Here is a 26,178-nt window from a genome sequence, read left to right on the forward strand (position 1 = left end):
CGCTGGCTACCTCATGTCGTCCGAATGGACGAAAACACTCCAGCTCTGAAAGTATTCTACACAGTACCCGTCGGGGGAAGCAGAGGAAGAGGAAGATCTCCCCTCCTTTGGAAAGACCAGGTGGAAAAGTACCTAGCTTCGCATTGAGTCTCCAATCGGCGCCTCCTTGCGAATAGAAGAAGCGACTGGCGCGTTGTTGTTAACTTGGCTCTAACAGCGTAAGAAGTGTCTACGACAGTAAAGTAGAAAAAGAATTCAAGCCAAAAAAAAAAAACTATTTGTATTTTATGAAAGGTGATGTTGTACGTTCGAGGACCTGTGGCCTTTAGCCACGAACACGCTCAGGATCATAACCCTTAATCAGTAAAATTCTCTTTCTGTGCTCCGATAGAGGCAAGTTCCCTATTTGCTGTTCACAAAGTAAGGTCACAATAAAATATTTTTCACTTTTGGCTTTGTGAACTTCGGTATTTTAAATGTGTCCCAAGGGAAATTCATTTTTATTTTTTCGGTATTTTCATCTGCCGTAATTTAATTCTCGGAATTTTAAATTTCGAGATTTTGATTGTCGGCTTTATGTCATCCACCCTTTGTAAATTTATTTACATCTCTGAGATCTACGGCGCTGATTAAAGGGCAAAAGGAGAAAGAGGTTAGGATTATTTTTTTCTTCTTTAAAATTAACCGTAAGATGTAATTATGATACAAGAAAACATTAAACAAATTTTTAAACCTCTAACAGACCGAGAGATTACGATATATCTCTAAATAATAATTTCATTAAATAACTTTAAAATCTGAGAACTTTGAGCTTTTATTTTGCATAAAAGATGTAATTTACACATTTTCGTGCACGTGTTGGAATAAATTCTTAAATAGGCCCAATTTATTGATATATTTATTACCGTTTGACACATAGCCTCATACTTCAACCTATGCTAATATATTCCCAGCTATTTACAATTTCAGAAAATATAACCAATAATAATAATTCTTCTCTCTTCATTCTCCTCTGTATATGTCAGCCTTGGTCGTAAACAAATTATTGTTGAATACTGTTCAAATTTGAACATGTTCGTTGTTATCAAAGGACGGACAACAACATTATATTTAAACCTTTTATATATTTCACAAATGTAAAATAAGATAAGAAAAATCTTACTATTGATACAGTCCACATATATTAGATAAGGCAGCGGCAATACATACATAAATAAATACAAAAATATATGCATTTATATGCGACATACATACATATATAAGGCACGTATGCATTAATATGTAATACGCATGCACTCAAGAAATATAATAAACATATTTACTTAGGTTTGGGCAATTGATTACAAATGCACATATGCACTTGAAAACCCAAACCATGCAACATAAATTATACAATATGATAACACACACACACATGTATGGCATTGTATAGACAAAAACAACCCCATGTGGTGTGCACCACAGAAGAGAATAGTATATAAGGTTTACAAATTTAACAATAAAATTAGAATGAAATATTTCTCAGCTTGAATAAGGTCTTTGTTTTCCCCCAATCAATGGTAAGGATGTAAAGAATCTTATTTAAGTTTTAACGTTTGATCTTACAAATCAAACAGTTTGATTCTACAAGTCAAACAAATACAAATACAGATATTCATAATTTAATATTAATACAATTTAATCAAATTTATTTTTATTGTAAATTATAGTTAGGCATAATACAGTAAATTAAGAATATGTAAATGTGCGTAAACTTGCCTGGGTTTATGTTGAATATTATACACAAAATAGTATGTATATTACAAAAATATGTGTGTGAATTTATATTTTTCCAGCAGCTTTATATAGGGCCATATTATAGATTAATATAATATATTTATTATATAATGACAATAAATACACCGAAGTTGATGTTGTTGTTTAAAAGTATTTATATATATTAAATTTGTTGACATCGCCGTTTGTTGTCCATCCTATGTTAAAATGACTAATTTATCGAAAATCTTAATTAATTTAATTGAAAACGCATTTGCCAAAGCAAAATGTATTTTTGGTTGGTAAATGTAGGATTGTTCTTACTCAACTGTACGAGACATATGTATGTACATACATATGCATATATTTTATTCAGTTCTGCCAAAAAGTCGTACCATTGCATCCTTAAAAGATTCATATGAAAATACATGTAAAGGCAACAACAAAGTATTTGATATATTTGAATTTATATGAGACAGTGTTTGCAAATCTCACATAGTGGTACAACTGCTATCTGCAATGCTACCAAGTTTTGTTTTACCCATTTGGCGATTCGAAGTCAACTATTCCATATACTATTTTTTAAGGAGTAAATAATTGTTCAGTTGATGCAAATGTTTAATATATACGTACACATATAAACTATAAACAGCAAAGATGAAATTCTCACGTAGTTAGTTTAAACTCACAATTACGTAAATCTGAATCAGGGTTAAGAAATTTTCGTTCCTAAATTAAACTTAGCCTGCTATTGGTTTTTCGTAACTGGGCGCGCCATGGTATAATGTTATCTGCTTCATCTCCTTTGTTATATTGATTACTATTGATATCATCATCTGATACTGGAATATTTATGATCGCAGCTTGTTCATTTTGTTCCTTGTTTTCCTTGTTACTATTGTCAAAAGTTCCGGAAACAATTGGAAGGGTATCAACGCTCGGAGAAACCAAATTAATGTTATCAATTGAAATTGCTCGATTCTTAAGTTGCCAAGTTTCAGCTATACGATTATTTTCCTCCACCTTGGGTGTATAAATTGATGCTCTGGAAAAATCCAAATATACATACATATATTTATGTGCGACTGTTGAGTAGTATTTTGAAAACAAAATTTATTATGCATGTACTTTAGTTTATTTTCGGTTTCCTCTCGCCTGGCTAGTAGATCACGTTTCCATTGAGGTATTTGTGAGAGACGCCTATTCTCTGCTTCCTTAGCCATTCGTTCCTCGAATTCTTTCTTGGCTCGTTCGGCTGCCTTTTTCGCCATCATCTGACGTTTCCAATCCGGAATGATGTTACCAGCCTGATCTTTTTCTGGAATCTGCATATAAAGCTTTGGTTGCAAATTAAATACCTGTCAAGTTAATAAACAATTCGTTTTATGTCCTTACTTGATCCATATAATTGTTTGTCGAAAATTGTTTCGAAATTTCGGAATAATGTTCGATATCGAACTGACCGGCTAACTGTTTCTCTACTTTCATTTTCTTAATGCCCGTAATGTCTTTTGATATCTTCAATTCGGCAATTAAATCCGTTTTAAGGTAAGAATCAGCTGACGAGGTAAGGCACTGCATACTTAGACTGCGTGCTGGCATTTGATACGGCTTGGGCATTTTTTGGGTATCCGTACGACGAAGCTGTGAAATTCCACATAAATACATGTAAAATTACACAAAACGCATACTTATGTATTAAATAAGGTTTACCTGAACGCTGTTAAGATCTTGAATGGAGATGGCGGAGAGGGGTTGATGCTGCTTACGAGTGGCAGTGTCCTGATTAACCACAGATACATGATTAATGTTTCCTATTTTTATATTGTTTTGCTTTTCATTGTGATGCATTAATGGATGAGTTGGGAGTGGTGGCGGAGGTGGAGGCTTTGGAGGGTCGAAGTTAACTCCGTGCTGATTAGCCACTTGAATATGCATGTAATCTTCAGTATCTGTGGATCTAAATGAGAATACATGTACAAATGTATTATACATATGCTGGTAAAAGATTTTTTAATATTCGATTTTGTTCAAACAATAAACTTGGAAAACTTAACTAACCGATGCCTACTTGGATGCGTTCGTAATATCATCGTTTTAACTACTGAACTGAAGAACTAATAACTTCATTTGAACATGAAAATAACTTTTTAGGAAAATTCGCATAAATTATAAATACACACGCCAATGCATAAATAAATGCTTTGGTGAAATGGACCATTCAATTTAGCAGACGCTACGTTCTCTCATGCGGCACGCGATTAGCAAGGCGAAGTGGATATTTTTGCAAACTGAATGCACTAATTCATTTACGGTATTCGTTGAAAATTCGCAGTGAGTAAGAGCATTCATTTTTAAAGTAATGTTTGTAGGTTACTACTCTGTCTATTTGTATATACATACATACATATCTAAGTAGCACCCCATATATATTTTTCCAAATAAATAAGTACGAGTATGTACATTTGTGTATATTATCCATATATTATGTGGAAATTCGGTTAATAATATATAAATGCCAATGTAATGTAAAGTAAATATCATCAATGTATGTATATACTATACATATATGTATAATCACATAAGCACACTCACCTTGCTGAAGAAGGGCATGATCGTTTATCACTTATACTTTTTAGATATTCAGAAGGCTTTATAAGATGTGTTACGCCATCTTGTGATTTGTTTGGAAAACTGGGTGGCACGAAGGGAAGTACTAACTGTTTATTAACTAAGTTTGGACCACCGGGACGTGTGCCACTTACTACATTCCCATTTGAATTGCTGTACCCATACTGTGTTTGTTGTAGTTCGTAATGATCTTCGGCGGAAGATCCATACATTTGAGATTGCTGATAGCTTTGGGGTAATGGATGTTGCTGGGCATCTGCGCGAGTTGAATGGTAATTTTGCATCTGAATTCTTTCATCTCTCTGATCATTGCAAACGTGATAACTATCGCAAGAAAAATTGTCTCTGCTAGGTGTAACACAACTAATAGTTGCAAGTGACGCAGAGTTTTGTATATTCCCATTACAACTGCTATTAAGAAGTTTAGCTTTCTTGTTTGCTGTAAAATAATAATAATAAGAATTAACAATGGATATGTAAAACGTGCATATGTATGCATGCATCTGTATAATTTCTGTACATATGAAGTTTGATGTATTCATCTTCTTTACAATAAATGTAACTGAATAGTTTATGAAACTGGTCATATGAGCATCGCATATAACGGCTTCAGTGGACATCCAAAAAAGGCTGGTACGAATGCTTCCTAAAAGACTACCAAATCATCTGGATTCACTATAAAATGAAATTAATGGAGATAGTTGGCAAAAAATTAATCGATGTGTTGGACGACGTGTCTCGTTTTGTCCGGGGTAAACTCCTAAACGAATTATTTTTCTTTACTGGCGTAGGCACCGCTTACGAGGTCATAGCCTAAACTAATTCACCGATAAAACACTGTATATCTCACGTTAAAAGTCAAAACCATCAAAAAAAAAAAAATATATATATATATATGTGTAGTATATACATATGTTTAGGATGTCCAAATATAAGAATATGTTCAAAATTCAAAAAATAAATTATAATTTTTTTCTTTGTATTGATCATTTGCAAAATTAATCTTCAAGTACAATCCCTTGAATTGTTATACCGTCCCATGTATCTAAGTATGCATATTTGCAATTATCCGTCATCATCATCGTTGAATTTGCAGACATTTGTACTGGGGCCATGTTGATCTTGGTTGAAGATTATATTTAGTTGCGATTTTCGTGTCATTTTGTTATAGTTTTCCACAAATATGGTATAAGGCACAACCTTTTGGATATCGTTATTGTTATGTACATACATATGTATGTATAACGCATACAATTATTCTAATACGTTTAGAAACGCATTTTACCTCCCAACACATCACATTATACTTACAACGAATATTAAATATGTCAAAATGGGAAAAGCGCAACGTGAAATAATTTCGTCGAGAGAATTTCTTTTGACCTAACATATGTTCGCTGTTAGTTTAATGCTTTAAAAAGCATTAACGTAAAGTTTTACAAATAATAGTATGTAGTTATGACGTGATTGTGGAATTGACCGTGCGGTGGTCAAGTATTTTGTGTAGCGGTTCAGAGGATGGCATCAACGCAACTAAAATATATCCTACTGGTTGTTACTAAAGTGGGCACACATAGTGGCTATGATCATTATTAATGTCGTTTGAGTGTTAACCAACACATTGACATAAAAATGCAATATCTGCATGTCTATGTATATATGAATGTACGTTCATTGACATTGAAATCAAGAGATACCCAAGTAACTGAATCTAACGGAAAGGATAAATAGGCTTCCACTTAAATCTGTTAAATTTGCAAAATTATTTACTCATTTTCTGTTAACTAATACCATTTTGAGAGTGGGACTATCCAAGGGAAATATTATTCTACTAACTGCTATCTACAATTATTTTGTGCAACATGACACGTTTTAACCATAGATGTTTTGTTTGTTGGGATATGTTGTTAAAATACTAGCCTTTCATTACCAAGCCGCGCAACTCCACATTCACTTTCATTGACATCTTTTTACTTGTCTTGGTTATATACTGGTACATAGCACTTACATGGTTAAAGATGTGCATCTCTACATGTTTGAAGTTAATAATGTATATGTGCAAATGGTTAAAGTGCAAATTTGGAGTGAAAAATAAGGAAAGTTACTGAACCAGCCGATCCGGTGTACAACTTTTGATCGTCAAGTTTTCAAAATTCCCATTTAAATTGCAATTTAGCATTGGAAGATACATATACAAATGTACATATATGTATGTATAAGTATGACCTTTGTGGCGGTCAATTTTCAAATTTGGGATGTTACAGGATATTTATAAATATATATGCATACATACATATGTATGGTATGTAAGTTGTAGGTATACTAACTAAAGATTTTTATATATACACATAACACTAACTTACTTAATTAAGAACCTACAATTTATTTTAGTAAAATTTTGTTTAGTTAGCTTTGAACTTCATAAATAAAACGGGCTTCTTCTCTTCTTTACAGTACACATATTGATCAAAATACATATCCAGAGATGAGTTGATTGTCAATATTTGATTTGAAATGATAACTACGATTACCTGAGCTTATTTGCTACCAAAGATATATATTGAGGAGCATATTTGCATCTCACCTGATATTGTAGACATTGTTCGGTTGTGTTTGCTTCTGATCAACTCAGATGGGCGCAAACTTGGTTCCTCAATTACCTCAAGTCCTGAATCGGAATCTATATTATCCAAGTTACTATTTGAGTTACTAATATAAAAGTTCATGGGATCTGATGTAACTAATTGCATTCTTTTGTGTAAAAGTGAGTTCATCGGCGGCGGCAGTGGAGGAGGCGGAGGCCCACTTACTGAAATGATCCGAAAATTTATGTATTCGCGTAACTATGTACTTTAGTATGTATGTAGTTAGTATGTATACATGAACATATATATGAATGTACTTATGTATATTTGCATTTGTGGAACATACCGATTTCTATGTTTTGTATAGGCGGAGCAGATGAAACTCGTTTTAACTGGCGATCGCATGTGTTGCCATCATTGCATGTTGGGTGGAATATATTGCTGGTGCTCCCAGTGCTACTGCAATCAAGATTATTTCGAATAACGGAGTTTTTCTGTGATTGCTTGGTACGCTCAGCAATATCTTCTATTGGACACACACTTTCATATGTGTCGCTTTTAACGCCACAATTGATATTGCTAGTAGCGTTGAGCAGGTTCTTTAGATTGACATTTTTAACGGTAAAACTTTCCTTTTGTGATAACTCGTATTTGGGTTTGCTATGTATTCCTATAGTCGATTGTGATTTATTTCGATTCAGCCGCTCACTTTGATGCTTGCTGTTCATATTCTAAAATTCAAATCAATTTTTTTTTTAAATAAGTTAAAGAAACTTAACTAATTTGATATAAGATGGATTAACGTAAAACCTCTCTAAAATAAACAGTGAAATTAGGACGCTAATTCGATAGGCGATGACTATAAGCCAACCACTATATAATAGAATTATTTCAAAATATATTTATAACCAAGGGGTTAAGAAATGCTAAACGAGGAGTATGTCACGTAAAGCTACTATTGTTCTTAAATTGAATTAGAAAAGTTTTCGTATATATGTATGATTACTTACATGATTGCTGTATTGTAGTATGAAATCTGAGCTCCGAGTTGAGGAAGTGCTAGCTGAGCGTGAATGAGATCCACTATCACGGGAACGTGATCGTCCAGAACCGTATTTATTTTTGTTTTTTCGTGCCTCCTCACGAACCAAATATATATCCTCGTAATCATGGTCATGTGAACTTTCTGGCCTCAGCTTGTCATTGTTTAAATAACTCGTTTTAGGTTGATTAGCTACTTGATTTTGTTTATCAATTTTAATATTATTATTGTTGATTTTATTATAGTTGATTCCAGCAGTTAAATTGGCATTAATTTTTTTATTATCATTGGTGATGATTTTTGTGCTGGTGCTGGCGCTGAGATCTTGATCGTAGCTGCTGCTTTCGTTGTTACATTTAGTGTGAAGATTAAAACTTTGACTTCGAAAGTTGTTTGTTTTTGATAATTTCATACTCGATTGAATAGAAACGGATATAGATTCTTCTGATCCGCTTCCTGTACCACTTGAACTGGAGTGAACATCTGCTTGGACAACAACTGCATTGTTAATGGTTTTTGATTTATGTATTTTGTTATGACTATTAGTTTTGTGGCGATTCATTTTCGCTTTTAAATTTCCAGCACTGTTGCAATCGGAATCGAACAGCTCCCGAACTCGATTATAAATTAGTTCATGAGGATCGTGGAGAAAAAATGATTCTCCAGAAACACTGCCAGTCGGGGAAGGAGGAGTAAAGAAACTGTTACGCATTGGATTGACATATAAGCCATCATTAGGCACCATTTGCCCATTGTATAATTTCTCAGAAGATGAGCGCGATTGTTGAGAGTGTGCATAAATGGCCTCAATACGTTTATGGGCCATAGAGATCGGTGGTGGATGCAAATAAAAGGGCTCAATATCTGAGCTTAAAGACGAAGATGTCTTCGATTTAATGGTGTTACTGCAACTAGTCTGCTTACTACTATTCGAGTTAAAGCTTCCGTGTGAGCTGTTGTTGATACAGTTACTTCCATCACTTCTATTGAAATTGCAATTTTGCATCTCTTGAAATTCCTTATTAGATAATGAACAAGTTTTCTGTCGTTGTTGTGTATTCCTGTCCCGACAACTATAGTCTATTGTACTACCGTGTTGTACTAACACATTAAGACACTTGAATTAACGAATAGATATACAGAGAAAATAAGATAAATAAAGAAACATGTTAAATTGAAGAGTGATGATATTAAGAGACCTTAATTAAATTTCTACATAAAGAACAAGATCTCACCTCTACTTGTTGATTTTCTGCTGCATCGTTAATGGGCGACTTGCCGTACTTATCCAACGATAGTTTTGCCCCATGTTTAAGCAACCATCGTACCACAGAAAGGTGTCCTCTTGACGCGGCAAAATGTAGTGGTGTAGCACCATCTCCATCTCGTAGATTTGGATCAACACCCTGATCTTGCACCTTTGTACGTGTATATGCAAAGTTAAGTAAAGTTTTAATATTTCGGACACAAAATAAAAAAAAAAGAAAAAATACAATATTATTTCCATACACATAAACATATAGTATGTATGTAAAATAGTGCATTTTTAATTATATAGCACACACGGCTACCCCGATTGTTCATTTATGGGCACTGTAAGTAAATACGAGTATATTAAAAAATTATAATGAATACGTTTACCATCCATCTGAGGCAATCCAAACATCCCATTTGTGAAGCAGCATGTATCGGTGCCATACCGTCGCGTGCGCGTACATAGAGAGAACCACCAGCTTCAAGCACTAAAAATTTTAGCACCTCTAAGTGCCCTTCTTGCGCTGCCAAGTAGACCGGTGTGACATCATTGTCCATTTGAGTATTTGCGCTATAAAGGGTAAAGTGAAAAAATAATGCTCATATATTTTAATTTAAATTTATTATAGTTCGCATTTGAATGTAAAAAAACAACACTTTTTCTAGAAGTTTAATTTTTAACACAAAACTAAGACATTTTGCTTTACATACAAATGTATATATATGTTGAGAATAATTACATTCGTACTTCTTTGTTAACTCAACGGTTAATTGTATCACTTTCAAATAATCGATAAACATATTTAGTTATATAAACCAAAATAAGCAAAGTGCCCCGACGCAATACCTGTCTGTACATCAGTCTATCTGTCAATCCTAGAGAAAAACCATGGATGATTTAGAATTTGGCATTTAGCTGACGTTTTTATTGCAAATTATTAACATCACACCACTTCCATCTCTCAAAGTAGTGTTAGTTAAACATAAAATAAGGCGCTATATCTTTGTTAGCGACCGAATTACAAAAAAAAAAAAAACAAAAAACAATCACATAGGGGAAAAGGAAAGCGACGTACAAGCTCTTAAATTATGTCAATAGTTCACCAAATCCCGTTATTTTAATTTCTGTAAATCTCGTGTCTCCTAAAATATTATATACAATTATATGTTGTATGGAAAGTGTAATTATGGATTTGGCCAAAAATTTAAATAAGTTAGTGGCAGCACCACCTTTTGGCATACAATTCTTATAAAAGAATTTCAATTCAATTGAATCGAATTATAGATAACTTAAGACAAAGCAAAAGTACTGATTCGAAAGATTGGTTATTGTATTCCATTAGTCCCTACTTACCCATTAAAAATAATCCCAATTGTGGTTGACTTTTCATACCAATTTACAATAATAACAATTTTCAATTTAATTCCTTCGACTTTTCCCACCAAAAGTTTCAACTAGAGGTGTCATACCATATACCATACCCATAACCAAAATTCAATTGTAATTACGGTGGGCACCAGTAATTGGAAACTGTGTTGCCCGTAAAGTTGATTCGATCAACCGTTTTATGTGGTTATGGTTATAACGCCTTTAATTGAACCTATAAGTATAATGCGACAGAAGTAGGATCACAAAAGACCGAAGTGTTCAAGAGTTCAATAGTCGGCATGAGAAATACAACGATCATAACACTTCTTAGTAGTGTTCAACGCTTTTAACCCAATCAGAAAGGGTTTCTCCGCCGTTTCATGAAAGGCTACATGGAATATGATAGATGCGGAGGTAATATCCGTCAGGGAGGTCTGCTTCCTATATTTACAGAAAAGCTACATTTCAGAGGAGTTAAAGACTAAATAAACTGCCATTTTTCGTGGGATATTTTTAAGAAACTCGTATTACGATTGTTTGTTTTACTTTTTTATAATATCCATAATAACGGAAATTTTTTATATTAAAAAAAAAAAACTAGAAATGAATGAAGCACGCGGAAATATACTGATGAGAAACCAGGCTTATGAGGTGAGAATATGTAGTAATTTTTAATTATTTATAAATAGTTTCAGATTCTAAGACATTTTTAAAACATAAATAATAAAATATGAACGGACAATGCGGCACATATGCAAATTGTTTCAAAACAATTTTTATACTTTTAACATTCAAATAAATTGAAAAGAAATTTTTATTAATACACAAATACTTGAAAAAATTCCCATTTTTATATTTTTGGACTTAAGCCATTAAAGTTATGTATAACTAAATGATAGTGTCATTAAATAAATTGCCTGATTTATGATGTTTATATGTCTGCCTGATTTTGTTCACAATTACTGAAGTAAATCATGTTCTCAAACTACTACATATGTATGTATGTACTTCCAAAATTACTCTAAAAGTTTTTATACTTTCTCCATTATTATTAAATGGGCCTTAACGTAATTAAACAGAGTGATCCGCCAAATGAGGTCGGCCAGGAAGATTTATCAGAATAAAATCACAACTATTGCGAAATGAGAGACTGAGACTAGCCGAGCTATGTAGTTGTCTTTTGTATGAGGCTTAAATCAGTGCATAAATTTATTTTGATTTCGTTTCAAATACAATAAATGCAGATATCACTACGATCCAAGCTGCGGGTAATATTTAGATACAAAGACTGGGACCAATCGCGAAAAATTTTTCAAATACTTATAACTATATTTCGTATTGTTTGAGAAAAGATATCGATTGAATACTTAAATTCCGTACTAATTAAGTCGTTTATAATGTTATACTATTTTTTTCTGCTCTCATTTATATTCAAATGACATAATGTTAGAGAGGTACATATCCAAATAACGAAGACAACAAATTAATTTTTCATTATACAAAAGACTTAAGACAGCAACTTTTCATGGATCGAATGGTGAATGTCAATATGCATAGTACTCGGAATCATGGAATTATTCGTTTTAGCAACAGATTTTAAGTACTGACATGTTACGTTGAAATTTGGCTTACCTTACAACGCTGCGTCGATTATTACGTTCTTTGCGTACAACAGCTACATCGTCACTGGAGAGATTGATCTCTTTTCGCACAGTTGTATCCATCATTTCAGCTAAATCTGAGATATCATCGTTAGATATGTGTTGAGGTAAGCTATCTGCTATACCGCTAACACCGTTCATCTCAGCAACAATAGAAGAAATGTCGTTATTCGATTTACTTTTTACTTTGCTACGACGGTAGGAAGTGAAACTAGTGGTCATCCTACCGAGAAAGCCTTTTCTACTACTGATTGTAGAGAAGTAACTGTGTTGTCATAATATAGCAAACGAAGACGTTAAGAGAGAGGCAATCGATTAAAATTTGCATTTTATTTAGTTATAAGGCTTTTGAATCCTTCAATTCAAGGTATATTATAAATACAAATGACTGAGAAGATTTTAATTCAAGTATAAAAACTGCGTTGAACCAAAATAGTATATGTATATAGACTCTTTACGTTCCATATAATATTTTGAATTTTTTTTTTATAACTAATAATGAAGATATTAATTCTCAATAGTTCAAATTACTATATCAGTTAATAATCCTATGTAATTAGACTAGGAGAGTATCTAGCGTTTTCACTTTCCATTGCTTTTCTTTGGCAACTTTCACAATAACACGCAATTATGATTGCTCATATATACATACATATGTACATAAGTATATATTCAAGGGAAAAATCGATGAACATTGAACTTTCGCACTACTTAACATTCAAACAAACATAGTACAAGTGTAAATATTTTTGTTAACATTTCGTAGACACAGTTTGGGCGCATTAACTTTTAAGCACAGTAATTAAAATTATTCAATTTTCGTAGTTAATAATACAAGCATAAAGTTCTTGCAAATGAACATTTTACTAACTATATCACTGCATAGCAGTTAACGTAGTTAAATTATAGAAGGCGCAACATAACTGTTCGGATTTTCCGCAGTGAATGGTTAAAAAGCACCAGCGCATCAGGTGAAACAGCTCGGCCCGGTTTCACAAACAGGTGAATAATTTCTTCGGCTGGCTCAGTCTTAAAATGCAAGTTCGCTTATAGATGCTTCTTACGTACACTTGGATATACTTGTATTTACCGCTCTCATTTTCCTAAATCGTACTCTTTGTGTATTTTTTTGGTATGTTTTTACTACAGATTTCATTCTTGCTGCAACTTGATCGTACGTTTGTACGAATAATGGTACATATGTTCCAACACAGATGAGAAGCACAAACAAATAGCTTACGTTAATACTTTATATATAGTTATATTAACAATTTGACAGGAAAGTTGCAGTTTCGAAGCAGTTAACAATTTTCCATAATGGTGACAATATGTTACAAAAAAGTTTAGAAGTACATAAGTAAAGCGATATAAATTAATTCTCAATCTTATTTTCACAAACGATTTATGATTAGTGTTACAAACGTATTTATGTGTATGCATAAGTAAGTGCATTCATAAATATATTAAAAGTCTAACATTTATTTACATACTCAAAGTAATATAATATATGGTATATGTATGTATGTGTCTTAGGTCAATTGAAATTGCAAAAGGTAGCAGTGATATACGTTTTTGTACCTTTTCATTTTAATGTTTGTACACTTATTCGTGGAAGTAGTATTTACTATCTATTATATTTTCAGCATTTAAAACATGTTTCGGTTCGATGATCTTTAAATAATAGTAATAGCAGGCTCCAATATTTTAATTGCCAAGAATCTGTTAATTTTAGAAGAAGGAGAGCATAGCAAACAATAGAGAACGTCTGACAAATCCAACCACTTCAACTTTACACAATATTAATAAAATAACTTTGAATCTACCAACCGCATTTACGAACGTTATTTAAAAAGGTATTAATATGCTGAAAAGTACGTGCATATACCGAATAGCCGAACAAATAATGTTTACAACGTGCAGCCTACAGTTGATAAAGCAAGCAATCAGTAGAAATAAAACCGTTTCTGTTACACGCGAAAACTGGCCACGGCCGACTGCCTTTCTATCTTCTTCAACCAAACATAAACCGTGACCACTGAGTCCAAACGAACTACCGCTTACTTCAAGACACTAAATACGAATACAGAAATGTAAGTCACTACTAAGCTAAGCACTCAAGAAACCCGTTGCTTGTCGGTGCACCAAAAGCAGCACAACGCCGGTCAGAGCGCTGTGCACCTTTCCACAGCCTTGCAGCCGACTCGATGGCACTCAAATACAACACATTTGATACAGCCAAATGCAGTCAAACGCCAAAGCCAGAGATACGAACAACTCATACATGAAAACATCGCTCGAGTTGGGTAACAATCTCCGCTGCTTGTATTTTATCCAGCTTTCTTTATTCATATGTACATGTGCTATTATAACTGAGTATGTAAAGTGTAATAGAGAAATGTTGTTCTCTGAGATAGTCTAATTTACCTACATTCCATCGGTAGTTGTTGTGGTCACATTTGAATTCAGCAGTTCTACTAGTTACTAATCAATGAGTATCAACAAAAGTCAAAAGTTTATTTCATCTATTAACTATGTACTTTTGTTCATATATATGTTAATATGCAAACATACTCGTATATCAATATGATGACACTTTTACCAAAAATAATTGAATGATCGTGGGGAAAGATCCATAATCCAAATTGCATAATTATAGTTCTTTTTGATCTTTAAACCCCTCGACATGAATTTACGAATAGTTGAGAAAATCATTAGCACCACCGTTCGTTGCTCAAATTAAAGTCTGATCATAAACAACTATACATACATATATACGTACGCATCTCTTTCTCAATCTTAAATAATATTTTCCCATATTTGTATATCTATTATCCCAAGTTATTCATTATCTCATATTACCTCTTACATAGAGTAACTTTATTTTTCTTTAAACTCATTTAATATTTTGATTTTGAAATAATTAAGTATCTCTATTTCAATCACCATTTTTCTACTATGCTTATTGAAATACATATACATAAATCTATTTTGTTAATCTGTTTTGTCACTAACCCCCTTTGTGCGGTAAATTATAAATAATTTCATGCTGAACTAATAACTTTCACCATAATTGATAATGTGTTTAGTTATAATTGTGTCGATACTTTGAATGTACATACATACTTGTCAGATTCACATACATATGTATACGTATAGTATATATGCATATGTTGATATACAATGTGTAATTTATATATATACACATGCATATTTATAAAATATGTACATAAGAAAATTCGAAGGATCTTACCATATATCTGTTGATGCTCCAACAAGCAATTGTACACAGTCTAAACAGCCGCGTGCTGCGGCATAGTGCAATGCCAATGCGCCTGCATTAGGTCTTTCTACTGATGAAACGCTACCCGTTGAGTCACATGTGTTTAATTTATGCGAATGCATAATGTTGTCTTGCTGAACAGAAAAGCTGGCGATGTTACCTATGATGATGCTTATAGTTTGTTTTTAATAATTCTAAAAATATTTGTACAAAGTATTTATTATATGTAGTTATCTTAACTGATTGATTAGACTTCGTTCTTTGTACGTTTACACAAGTTTATGAAATTTAATGAGATCGTTTCGTATCTTTATTATTATTTTTATATCTTGTGAAAAGTTATTCATTATTTTAACCAATTTCGGTCAGGTTCAAAGAATAAACACATTTGCAGTCCAATGATTACAGATACACTTTTTGAATACCAACCAAGACTCATTAATGAACATATATATTTTGGTAATTTTCTTTTTAATATAATATTTTAAGGCTCTATAACTTAAACCCTTCTTTCTTTTAAATGCTTTTCGACTTTGACTTAGTTTTATATACATACTAGCTGGCCCCGCAGCCGTTGTCCTGCGTGAAATTATGTGTTTTGAAATGAAAAGAAAGTTGAATTTATCATTTCATTTTTTTTTTTCAATGTAACGCAGCTTCATAAACAAAATTTTTTGGTTTCTGTTCCGGTGTACAGAAAAGATGGCTTTCCAACTCGTGTGCACGCCACGTATATCTGGCCGTGTGAAAAACATAGAATTTCCAAACTTATTGCACACACTATGCGACTATCCTTGTGTCCTGTTGAGTGTCATCTCAAATGCAATTTTCGCTGGAAACTGAAATGGCAAATCGTTGGAACTGAAAGAAATTCGTTGAATCAAGCATTCAGCCTTTTGTATTCGATAGCTGCGTCACAATCAGTCGGGTTCCATTACATAGTTTCGGCGCTTGCAGATTGCAAAACATAATAACGACAGATCAAACTTTGAGACGCAAATGATGCGGTGGCATACCAAGCCTCTCCAAAGAATTTATAAACTCCACTGGATAATTCACGGCGACGTCTTCAATGGAAAGACGATCGGTCGATTTGTATGAGCTCAAGTCTTCCGGAATTTGACTTTGAATCTTCCAGTTTAAGTCAAGAACATCTGTATTTTTTGGCAGTTAATATTGCGCGTGCATTAAAGGAATCATAGTTACGATAATTTGGCCAATGTCCGAAGATTGGTGATGAGTTCATCTTTCGTGAATTGATAAACCGCAGATAGAATTGATATCAAACCACCGGAAGCATCAACCGGAATTGACTCATTTCCAATTTTTAGCAAATACGATGTAAAATGTCTTCGACAATGCCATTTTTGTTCGTATCTCATAATTGACGCGGATTTAAAGGCTGATATGGTGAAATAATTATCGCGAAAAGTGTGCGATCTTCATTTGCATTCGAAGTAGCTATCGCATCGTCCAACGTTTGTTTCCACTGATTATCGTGTTCCAGCAATTGTAATTGCACACACCATACCATTCACAGTACGCAATACGCCGCGTACATTAATCAGTAGCAACCGAAGGTAGAAGCAATCATCGTTTTTTGGGTGGGATGTGCAAATTCATCCTAATGCATTAGTTGAGAACACACCTGAATGTCCATCTACTGTTCGGTCTTGCCATGAATGCAAGGTATTTTCAAATAGAGCAATGTTCTCGTAAGCGGATCACTGACGAAAGTTGAAAAAAAAAACTCGTCAATGTTAGTTTTGTTGTTGGCGGTGTTACCACCGGCTGTAATGTATTCTCTGGGCTGAAATAAACTCTTTGGCCAATCTCCATATTAACTGCGAGACACACAACAATCGGAAACCGTTCATGAATTGCAAAAGTAAATATCCTACAAAGCGCTTTATTGCAGTTCACGTATGGACCGTATCGTTTAAGACCATTAAGCGCCATGTTGCTTCCCTTGGTGACGTACTTACAAACGTATTTTATAGATTACACCAAACTGCAATACTAAACATTGATATGAGTTTTGAATGTGAATTAGACAACAGTGGAGAATATAGTACGATCCATATGGTGTCAACTTCGATCTTCACTACTCTAAGTTGTATGGTCGTCTGATGAGCTACGACGATGGAGTGGATATCCATCATTTCCAGTTTGCGATTCCGAAAGAAAAGCAAGCGGATAGTGTTTCGTGCATTTATTGTTAGACATATAAACCGAAAAGGGTCCATGAACCATATTGCTTTCCACCACTTCATATAATACTGGATCTTTCTCTACATCAGGAATTTCCAGAGAAATGATTTCATCAATTTGATCTGTGTGTAACCATCATCCAAAGAAGAATATGTGCGTGCGGCAAACCTCTCTTTTGCCACTCAACAGAGTACATCTAGCTAAAGTCAATCAAACATCGTAACTGTTGTTTGAAAAGTCGTGCTGTGCCATCGTGACGATCGCTTACTGATTGACCGCGATCCATAATTCCGCACATATGTCACCGCATCCTGGGAGTACTTCCTGCCTTGTCTTGGGCTGCAATACTTTGATGTCAAAAAGAACACCGACCGATATTAGGGCGATCTCTTGGTGGCTTCGTAACAAATTTCAATCTGCAATTGACCTCTTTGTGTGAAACACACGTAAAGTTTTCACTGAATAATTTTCAATTGTTCAATTCACAACCTGTCGTAAAGCATCGTAAATCGTAAAATTATAAAAAAAAAAATTGTAAAAATTTATAATTTTACGATGCTTTACGACAGGTTGTGAATTGAACAAATAATTTTTCTTTTGAATAGCCGGAATAAAAAAGCAAGCGATCGAGACTGAACTATTCAAATAATTTCCAAATCAAAATATTGAAAAACAAAACAGAAATTGAAAAAAAATGTTTATGGAAAAAAGTTACTTTTTGGAATTATCCAATTTGCCGACTTTTCATGAAAAGTATAAGATGTTTTTATTTCTAAACCTTCCTTAATCCACAACAAACAACCTCTTAAAATTTCATCAATATTGGTTCAGCCGTTCTCTTAGCGTTACTAACGAACAAACATTCATTCGTTTGTATGAGAAAAAGAAAAGGACTGTTTTTAGGGGTTTTCCGGCAATTATTCGAATAATCCCTGAACCTAAACGAATATTTTAAAAAAAGAATTATCAAATTTCGTTCAGTCGTATTAAAGTTATGAGCGTACATACATTTTGGCGATTCATTTTTACATACATACATATTTATATAGACGAAGATGTAAGGTTGTTTTTATTGTTTTTTTTTTTTTTTTTTGAAGAAATGAAATATTGAAATGATTCCTACAAACATGAATTTTGAACAAATGCTTATGATTTGAAATATAATTTTTGTATTTATGAGTTGTATTAAATTTTGACATAAAGAGATAAAAAGTATCCTATGTCCGTCTCCTGGCTCTAAGCTACCTCCCTACCAATTTTCAGCCAAATCTGTTCTGCCGTTCTTGAGTTATAAGTGATGTAACTAACACGACTTTCTTTTATATATATAGATGTATGTATATGTAGCAGAAAATAATATATACTTTTTTATGGAAGGATAAAAAAGACTTTATCTAGAGCAATGTAATGCATCAAAGCAAATATTACGAGTACAATATTATTGCAGGAAGTTTACTTAGATTGAATAATAGGTAGTTATAAATTTTAACAATTTTAAACAATGTTAAATAAGTTTTCAGAATCGACTTTTTTTAGATTTAAAATAATACATAAACTTTGGCTACTATAAATTGACTTGCCCAGCAAAATCATGTGATTTGATTTTATTAGGCGATTATTTGTGCGGTGAAAATTATCTAATCGTTAAGGTCTATAAAAATATCAATTATTAAATAATGGTATCCTTCCATCATAATGAAAGGTCTAAGTTTGTGTGCAACCGAATATTTTATTATCTTGCAACTTCCAAAAATCACACAGAATGTCACATACTAATAAAATATTCCCTGAGATTCATTAATTCCTCATTCATACCATTTTCAATGAGATAACTTACATGTGGCCGATATATGCGGTATAAAGTCTCCAGGAAGTTCGAAAATCGTTGTATTAGGTACATGAGAGTTAATGAAAGTATTGATCCGAGTCAACCCATTCTTGACACATGTCAGGAAAGATTTATTCCTGAATTTCAATTCTATATCTCACATATTGACCGATATTTGAGGTAAAAAGTCAACTATAGGTACCGTAGTTCATATTCTAATGCCATTCGCCCTTTGTCCTGTGCAAAGTTTTATCCCGTTAAATGAATTGCTTCATGACTTGTACACTGGAAAGGATGGAATTTGAAATTGTGTTATATGGGAAGCAGGCGTGATGTGTGTGAAGAGAATGTCACGTACCAAATTTGGTCGAAATCGGGCGGGAGGTATGTGGTTTCAACTAAAAGTGGTCGGTTACACACTCATCGTCCTGTTTTTATCTCGGCTCCTATTAACCCTTTCTTTACCAACTGGGGTGTAAAATTTTAAGTCTCTGTCGTATTCAGTTATTGATTTCTCACTTTTTTTGTAGTTTTTAACAGCACCGTATTTGGGGAGTGGGCGGAGTTATCATCCGATTTCTCTATTTACATTGTCGGTAAGGAAGCTTGAAAAATGTATCGTTTTTGTAGCTTAAGTGGCTAAAGAGATATTTACATTAAACCTATTAAAGGTCAGGTCCAAAATTATAAGTTTTTAGCCCGAAGGTTCCTCTTATTACTGCGATCCCCTGTGCCAAATTACAGTTCTATATCACAATTTAGTCCTTAGTTATGGCACTTTATAAGTTTTCGCTTAGCAGCCATCTACGAACTCGATCTCCATTGTACCAAGTTACATTATAATATCTAAATTTTTACTCAAGTTACGGCTTGCACAGACGGGCGACGAACAGACAGTCACCCGGATTTGAACTATTATGATCCGTAGTTGGTATACCTAAAATAACGACAAAAGAATTGGATACCTATAAAGTATCCACAAAGAAGTGTGAAGCTACAGTTATGTTATCTTTTCGTTACGAAATACATTGCATTGCAAAAAAATTGTGCTTTGTTTGAAAAAACTACAAAAGTAAAAGTAAAAGTGCTCTTTTTCATCTGAAGCAATCGCATACTGCTTGTATATATACATACATACATATACATATGTAAATTCGCATCCGATCGAAATGCAAGATTCAATAAATTAATTTATATAACAATTTCTCATCCATTCATCGCCATTGACAATGGCAAAGTTGGAACTATTGAAAGCATGTGAAGAATGAGTATTTTAAAGAAAATAATGTGGTATATGAAAAATGCAGAAACAAATGTTAATAGTGATTTGAAAGTTAGACGGCACACAGTTGAGGCTAAGAAAGGTTAGAGAAATAGTCGAAAGCTTTAAATATTGAGATACAGTGTGCCATCATAAAGATAATCTGAAAGCATACATTACTTATAATCGTTATATTGGTCCATATTTTTAAATACATAGAGTTTTATTTCTGCCCTTACTAATCGTAGTGAACGATGGTGTAGGTGTTTACCAGAAATATTATATTGTATTTTGTTATCTGCACAAACTGCCTCTATGTTTTCCGAAAAAGTGAATATTAAATTAATATATATGTAAATAATAGACTTGCGATCATAATAGCAGTACTAAGGACCATTTGCGGTATTGTTGATTCAAATTGTACAAATATATTTTTCAAGACTAGTTATGATACGAAACGTTCCCATAGAACTCCACCAGTTTTCCATTTGGGTTAAACAATTGCATTCATATGTAAGATTATAGTTGAACTAGTACTACTACTACTTACTTGACTACAAAAATTGATAACTTGGGCTTTCCAAATTCTGTAAATGTTTGAAATTTGGGGGGATACATATTTAATAATCAAAAAGTTCATTCGATAGGTCGTGATTTTGTTTATGCTATGTTGATTGTTCTGTACGTTCTGAGTTCTAAAATTTTTTTGTACAGTGTATGTGAATTTATAAAGCACTTTATATTTAAAATTTCACTTTTACTTTAATTTGGTGGAAAAAATTTAGTGTACACATGCATACGTAGATATAATATATTCCATAAACTTGGTAAAATTGGCTAAAAATATATATACATATGTTAAGCTCGCTAGTAATTTTTATATGTTCGCCATATGTATGTATGTATATATTTTGGCATATACATATGTACATATGTAGCTATAAACAGTTTGCACTTTAACTTCGCTGTATAAACATGAGCGACCAAGCGCATCATTTGCGTTTGATCACACATACCAACTATATATATGCATATACATATAACTATATGTAAGTATTGTAATAACTTGCTTTCAGAAAAACACTTTCACAAATTCAATAGTCAGAATAGTTTACGGTTGAAAATGGATGCATATTTATATACACACATTGCTGGCCAAATGCATCATAGCCTTTTAAAATTTCAAAAAACTCCAAAAAAACGTTAATTCGTCTTGTCTCGCGATGAAATCACTGCACCGGTATAAAATAAACTGATACGAAAAAATGCGTAGATGTTAGCGAACTGCGACACTTATAATCGAGCTGATGTGAAAACTTTAACATTTTTGTAATTATGCGCGAACCACACCTCTTACACACCTCATTAGACTCGAAAATATCTAGTTTAATTATACAGAAAGTATTTTGAACGAAATTAGTAAATGAAAAGTTTCACAAATATTTATTGAAATTTAAAATCACCAAGTAGAACCAAACAACAACAAACATAAAAACTTTATTTACAGTTATTTTAAATCAATAAGTTTTCAGCATTTACCGACTTGCAAAATTAATTTATACGTTTAAGATTTGTTGCTTTGAAACGAAATCTTACATATAACGATTTAACATATCGGGAATGGGCTAAAACTTTCACAAAGCAACAGGTGGCGTGTGCACCTTCCAATAGCCGACTGACGATTAAGCATAGAGCTTTGTACCTCACTTTTGTGAAGAAAGAGACATGGACGACGGTTACTTCTTATTTTAGCTGATGTTTATGTGGAAGGCGGCACCTAAAGATGGGCAAGCACAACAAACGAAGACTTCAGCTTTTACCAAAGACTCTCTTACTGTTTGATAATATAAAACATACAGCGTTCGCTGTAACTTAGTGTGTGCTTATGACTTTGTAAGTTGTAAGTTTAAATTCCGCATCAGACAACACCGAAATAAATAGATACATAGAAATGACGAGGCACCCCACAAATAGAAAGAGAATCTCGGCCATAAATATAGCAAATAAAGCTAATGAAAGTACATATATATGCCTGTCATAAAATTTCATATATAGTATATACTCTATACAAATGCATCTGTTTTATTGCATACTAATATTTACGTATTTATATAAATACGCTATACATATGCAGGTAGGGTTATTACAACACGTTGTTATGTTTTTGAACTCTTTGAATTATATTTGCATTTATAGATGTAATACTTTACTTCAAAATTATAGTTCACACCTGCACCAGGCATTCTCAGTACTTTTTCTAGTTATAAATGATCTGCCAGTTCCGAAAGTTATTGAAAGCAAACAAATAAGGAAGAGTTAAGTTCGGCTGTAACCTACCATTTTTTACTTTCGTTTTTTGGCGGGGAAATATTTAGGAATTGACATCTTTGGATTTGGTATCTTATTCACTTATGTATTATATGCATAGGTATAGACATACTTAGATTCATTACTATACTTTTATTTATTTAAAATTTATCTAATTTATTGACATGAAAATATGCACATGATATGCATAAGTTCAACCCAAAAGTGTTAAATCGAATATACTATAGGGTAGTTAGCGGCTCGAAAAAGATCTGGACTTTTGGTATTACTCACTACATATTTCCACGCAAATTTATTTTAAAAGTTACTTTACATTGATATATTTGATATAAAGCCTGCTATAACCAAACCGAAAATTAAGTTACAAGTACAATGGATCGCGGCAATGAGAAGTACCTCTTGGGAAAATCTGTTAACAGTATGAAAATGGGTGAAATCGGAAGCGGTTTTGTTAAACACTACTAAAAGTGCCTTCTTTGTGCACAAAATAGATAAAATCGGGTGAAAACTTATACTTGTAGTATAGTGATGATAGTAAGTGAAGCACCTTATTGAAACTAAGATAACATCGTTTTCTGTTAATTATATGTACTATTCCCAAAAATAGATAAACTCGGAGCAATACTACCACCATCTCCCATATACTTAATGTAAGGTCTTCAAACTTCCGATCGGCTGTATATATCGGTCAATATGTTAGTATCTTAGTTAAATTAACATAACGAATATATTTGGTACTACAGTGACCGCCCCGACGGAAGTGAAGGACCATATGACCAAAGATATCTTTTATGAGCGCTTAGCTTGAGCCATCAACCAGATCATGTTGTGATAGACGGAAGACACGTCTTGGTTCTATCATTGACTTGGACCGCTATCTTGTTTCAGCACGGTACGCACCCGTGTCTGCGCAGCAAAAAACTCATGTCAACAAACAAGGTTCGACGTCGAGAAGCAGGATTCGCAACAGACAGCCGAAAGATTTTCTGCTCGACTTGCAATTCTGCTCTTTGAGAGCGTTCACGAAGAGCGTTGACTGGCTGGCCGACAGGGGTAATGCTCGAAAAGATGCGGAAACAGAAAGTTTCATGACCGGAGCATACTCATGTAGAACTCTCACAGATGATCTAGTGACTGATGCCCGGAGAATACTAAAATTATGAAGAGAAAACTTCTCCAGCCTGCTGAATGGCAGTGAAAACATAACACCTGGAGATGATATAACCGGTTCCTCAATCGATGACGATGAAACTGACAAAAGAACGTCTGAAAATAGCAAGTAGAATAAATCATTTGCAATGCCTTATCTTCGACTTCTGAGATGTTTAAATTCGTCAGGTTGGTAATAAAGAAAAATTTATTGTAGAGTAATTTATAAGCATCCCGACGTCTTTTAAGTTCTTCTGACAATGTATCAATTACTACTAAAAAAGTATTTATTCTAAAATTTTCACGGCCATTTTTTTGTTGCATCTCTTCACCTGTATTTGTCTCGCCAGGAAGCAGCTTACGCTCTCGATTGCGTCGAAAATCTTTTTCGTATTCCTGTACGAAGGGCAGTTTTTTCGCTTTTTTTTCGAAATCATCGAAATTCTCTCTTGTTTCGCCAACAAAATGTATTAAAGCCTCGTACAGTTCTATGACAATGGTAATGTCAATTTCCACATTCTGAAGTTTTTTACTTGTGGCGTTAATGCCATCTAGTAAACATCCCCAAAAAACAGCCATGAGTGCCGTTTCAAAACCTTCCAGTTTCAAACGAATACCTCTTGCTTCGCATATAACGGTTCTCTTCTGTTGTGTGTCATTTTCGATGGTGACTTAGCGGCAGTTTGAAATGTCAACTCCCAATTTAGTTAAAGTTGAAGTAACAGCATCTGTCATTTGTTGTGATTTGTGACCTGTGTTTGGAATAAACTTGAGAAACCGTTCTGCAGGTGATCCATTAGCTGGTCTACGTGAGATGTATCCGGTGTCGAGTAAATGATCAGAGAAAAATATTTTGCTGTTAATATTTCCATTACAATTGTTTCCAAAACTTTGTTTCCCATAAGTCGAATGAACTCTTCGCATGTTGTTGAAGAAAGATAACTCGTAAATCCTGAGCCTGGATTTCCATAACGTGTAATGTGTTTAGCTAAGAACGGATCGAACTCGGCGATAAGCTCTAAGTACATTAAATAATTTCCATTGTGGATTGATCCAAATTTTTCGTCGTGTCCTCTGGAAGCCAAACCACGTGATGCAAGTGCTTTTACGCATGCAACTACTCTTTTCAGAATGTTTTTCCAGTAATTTATTTCTTCTTGCATTCTTTATGCGCGGTCAATGCGACCTAACACGTTGCTTCGTTCTTTCATATGCATGAATTTTTCCAGTCATTGAAACCTTCTTTTTTGTCGAACTGACTCTTCCCGCCATTAAAAAGCAAACAAGGACCACAAGAAACACATCCAGTACTTTTGGAATAAATTAGCCACTTTCGCGGAACTTTTTCACCATTTAGAAGCTGACGTTCCAATAAATGTCTCGACAACTGTTGCGCTTCATCTTTATAAATGCGCTCACTCTTGGGAAAATCATTTTGGATGTTTTGATTGGCTCCGTTCTTACAAATGTGATCACGCGTGAAATCGTCTATTGTCCATAAAGACGGATCGTCGTTGATTTCGTAGAGCTCCTGGTCCGGAGGATTGGGCTGCACTCCTACTCCTGCCACTCCTGGTACGAGTGGGATATCTGCGGCTTGTTCTTTTGATATACTTGCCTCATTGATCAAAGTATTTTCACTTGAAGACACTTTAGACACTGCAGAATCATCAGTTGACGGAACGCCACTACTACTTAGAACGTCGAGTGTTGGGTCAATAATAGGATCTTGAATATCTGTAGACGGTTTTCCAAAGAAATCGTCTAATTTCCACGTTTTTTTAATCGTATCCTTTTGTTTATCATCTTTTTCTTTAGCTCGCT

General features: G+C 33.6%; 1 protein-coding gene across 15 annotated transcripts; it reads right to left on the reverse strand.

Moving 5' to 3' along the window:
* Window positions 1-1,660: 1,660 nt before the first annotated feature.
* LOC105228316 (ankyrin repeat, bromo and BTB domain-containing protein DDB_G0293800) lies at window positions 1,661-22,766 on the reverse strand. 15 transcript variants are annotated; one of them, XM_049455813.1, is made up of 15 exons: window positions 20,272-20,624; window positions 19,975-20,197; window positions 19,626-19,901; window positions 15,548-15,737; window positions 12,269-12,562; window positions 9,655-9,838; window positions 9,249-9,431; window positions 7,982-9,130; window positions 7,318-7,702; window positions 6,971-7,195; window positions 4,351-4,825; window positions 3,469-3,715; window positions 3,151-3,399; window positions 2,884-3,092; window positions 1,661-2,800 (listed from the first exon to the last, which is right to left on the reverse strand). In XM_049455813.1, exons 4-15 carry the CDS (start codon window positions 15,697-15,699, stop codon window positions 2,485-2,487), a joined length of 4,068 nt encoding a protein of 1,355 aa, XP_049311770.1. In that variant the 5' UTR covers window positions 15,700-15,737; window positions 19,626-19,901; window positions 19,975-20,197; window positions 20,272-20,624; the 3' UTR covers window positions 1,661-2,484. The 15 variants fall into 15 exon arrangements, with proteins under 15 accessions (XP_049311770.1, XP_049311768.1, XP_049311769.1 ...); XM_049455811.1 differs by lacking the exons at window positions 19,626-19,901; window positions 19,975-20,197; window positions 20,272-20,624 and adding exons at window positions 21,428-21,714; window positions 22,474-22,761; XM_049455812.1 differs by lacking the exons at window positions 19,626-19,901; window positions 19,975-20,197; window positions 20,272-20,624 and adding exons at window positions 21,428-21,714; window positions 22,474-22,761 and having other exon boundaries at window positions 15,548-15,771.
* Between the last annotated feature and the right edge of the window lie 3,412 nt (window positions 22,767-26,178).

This window comes from Bactrocera dorsalis, chromosome 4 (assembly GCF_023373825.1).
Source record: "Bactrocera dorsalis isolate Fly_Bdor chromosome 4, ASM2337382v1, whole genome shotgun sequence".
Lineage (NCBI taxonomy): Eukaryota > Metazoa > Arthropoda > Insecta > Diptera > Tephritidae > Bactrocera > Bactrocera dorsalis.

Coding starts and splice junctions, on each gene's coding strand:
- LOC105228316 (XM_019991048.3), bottom strand. CDS start 15,699: ATGCATTCGCATAAATTAAACACATGTGACTCAACGGGTAGCGTTTCA. Junction 4,826..6,970: donor AACAATGTCTACAATATCAG/GTGAGATGCAAA, acceptor ATTATTTTACAG/CAAACAAGAAAGCTAAACTT. Junction 2,801..2,883: donor GAAACCGAAAATAAACTAAA/GTACATGCATAA, acceptor GGATTTTTCCAG/AGCATCAATTTATACACCCA.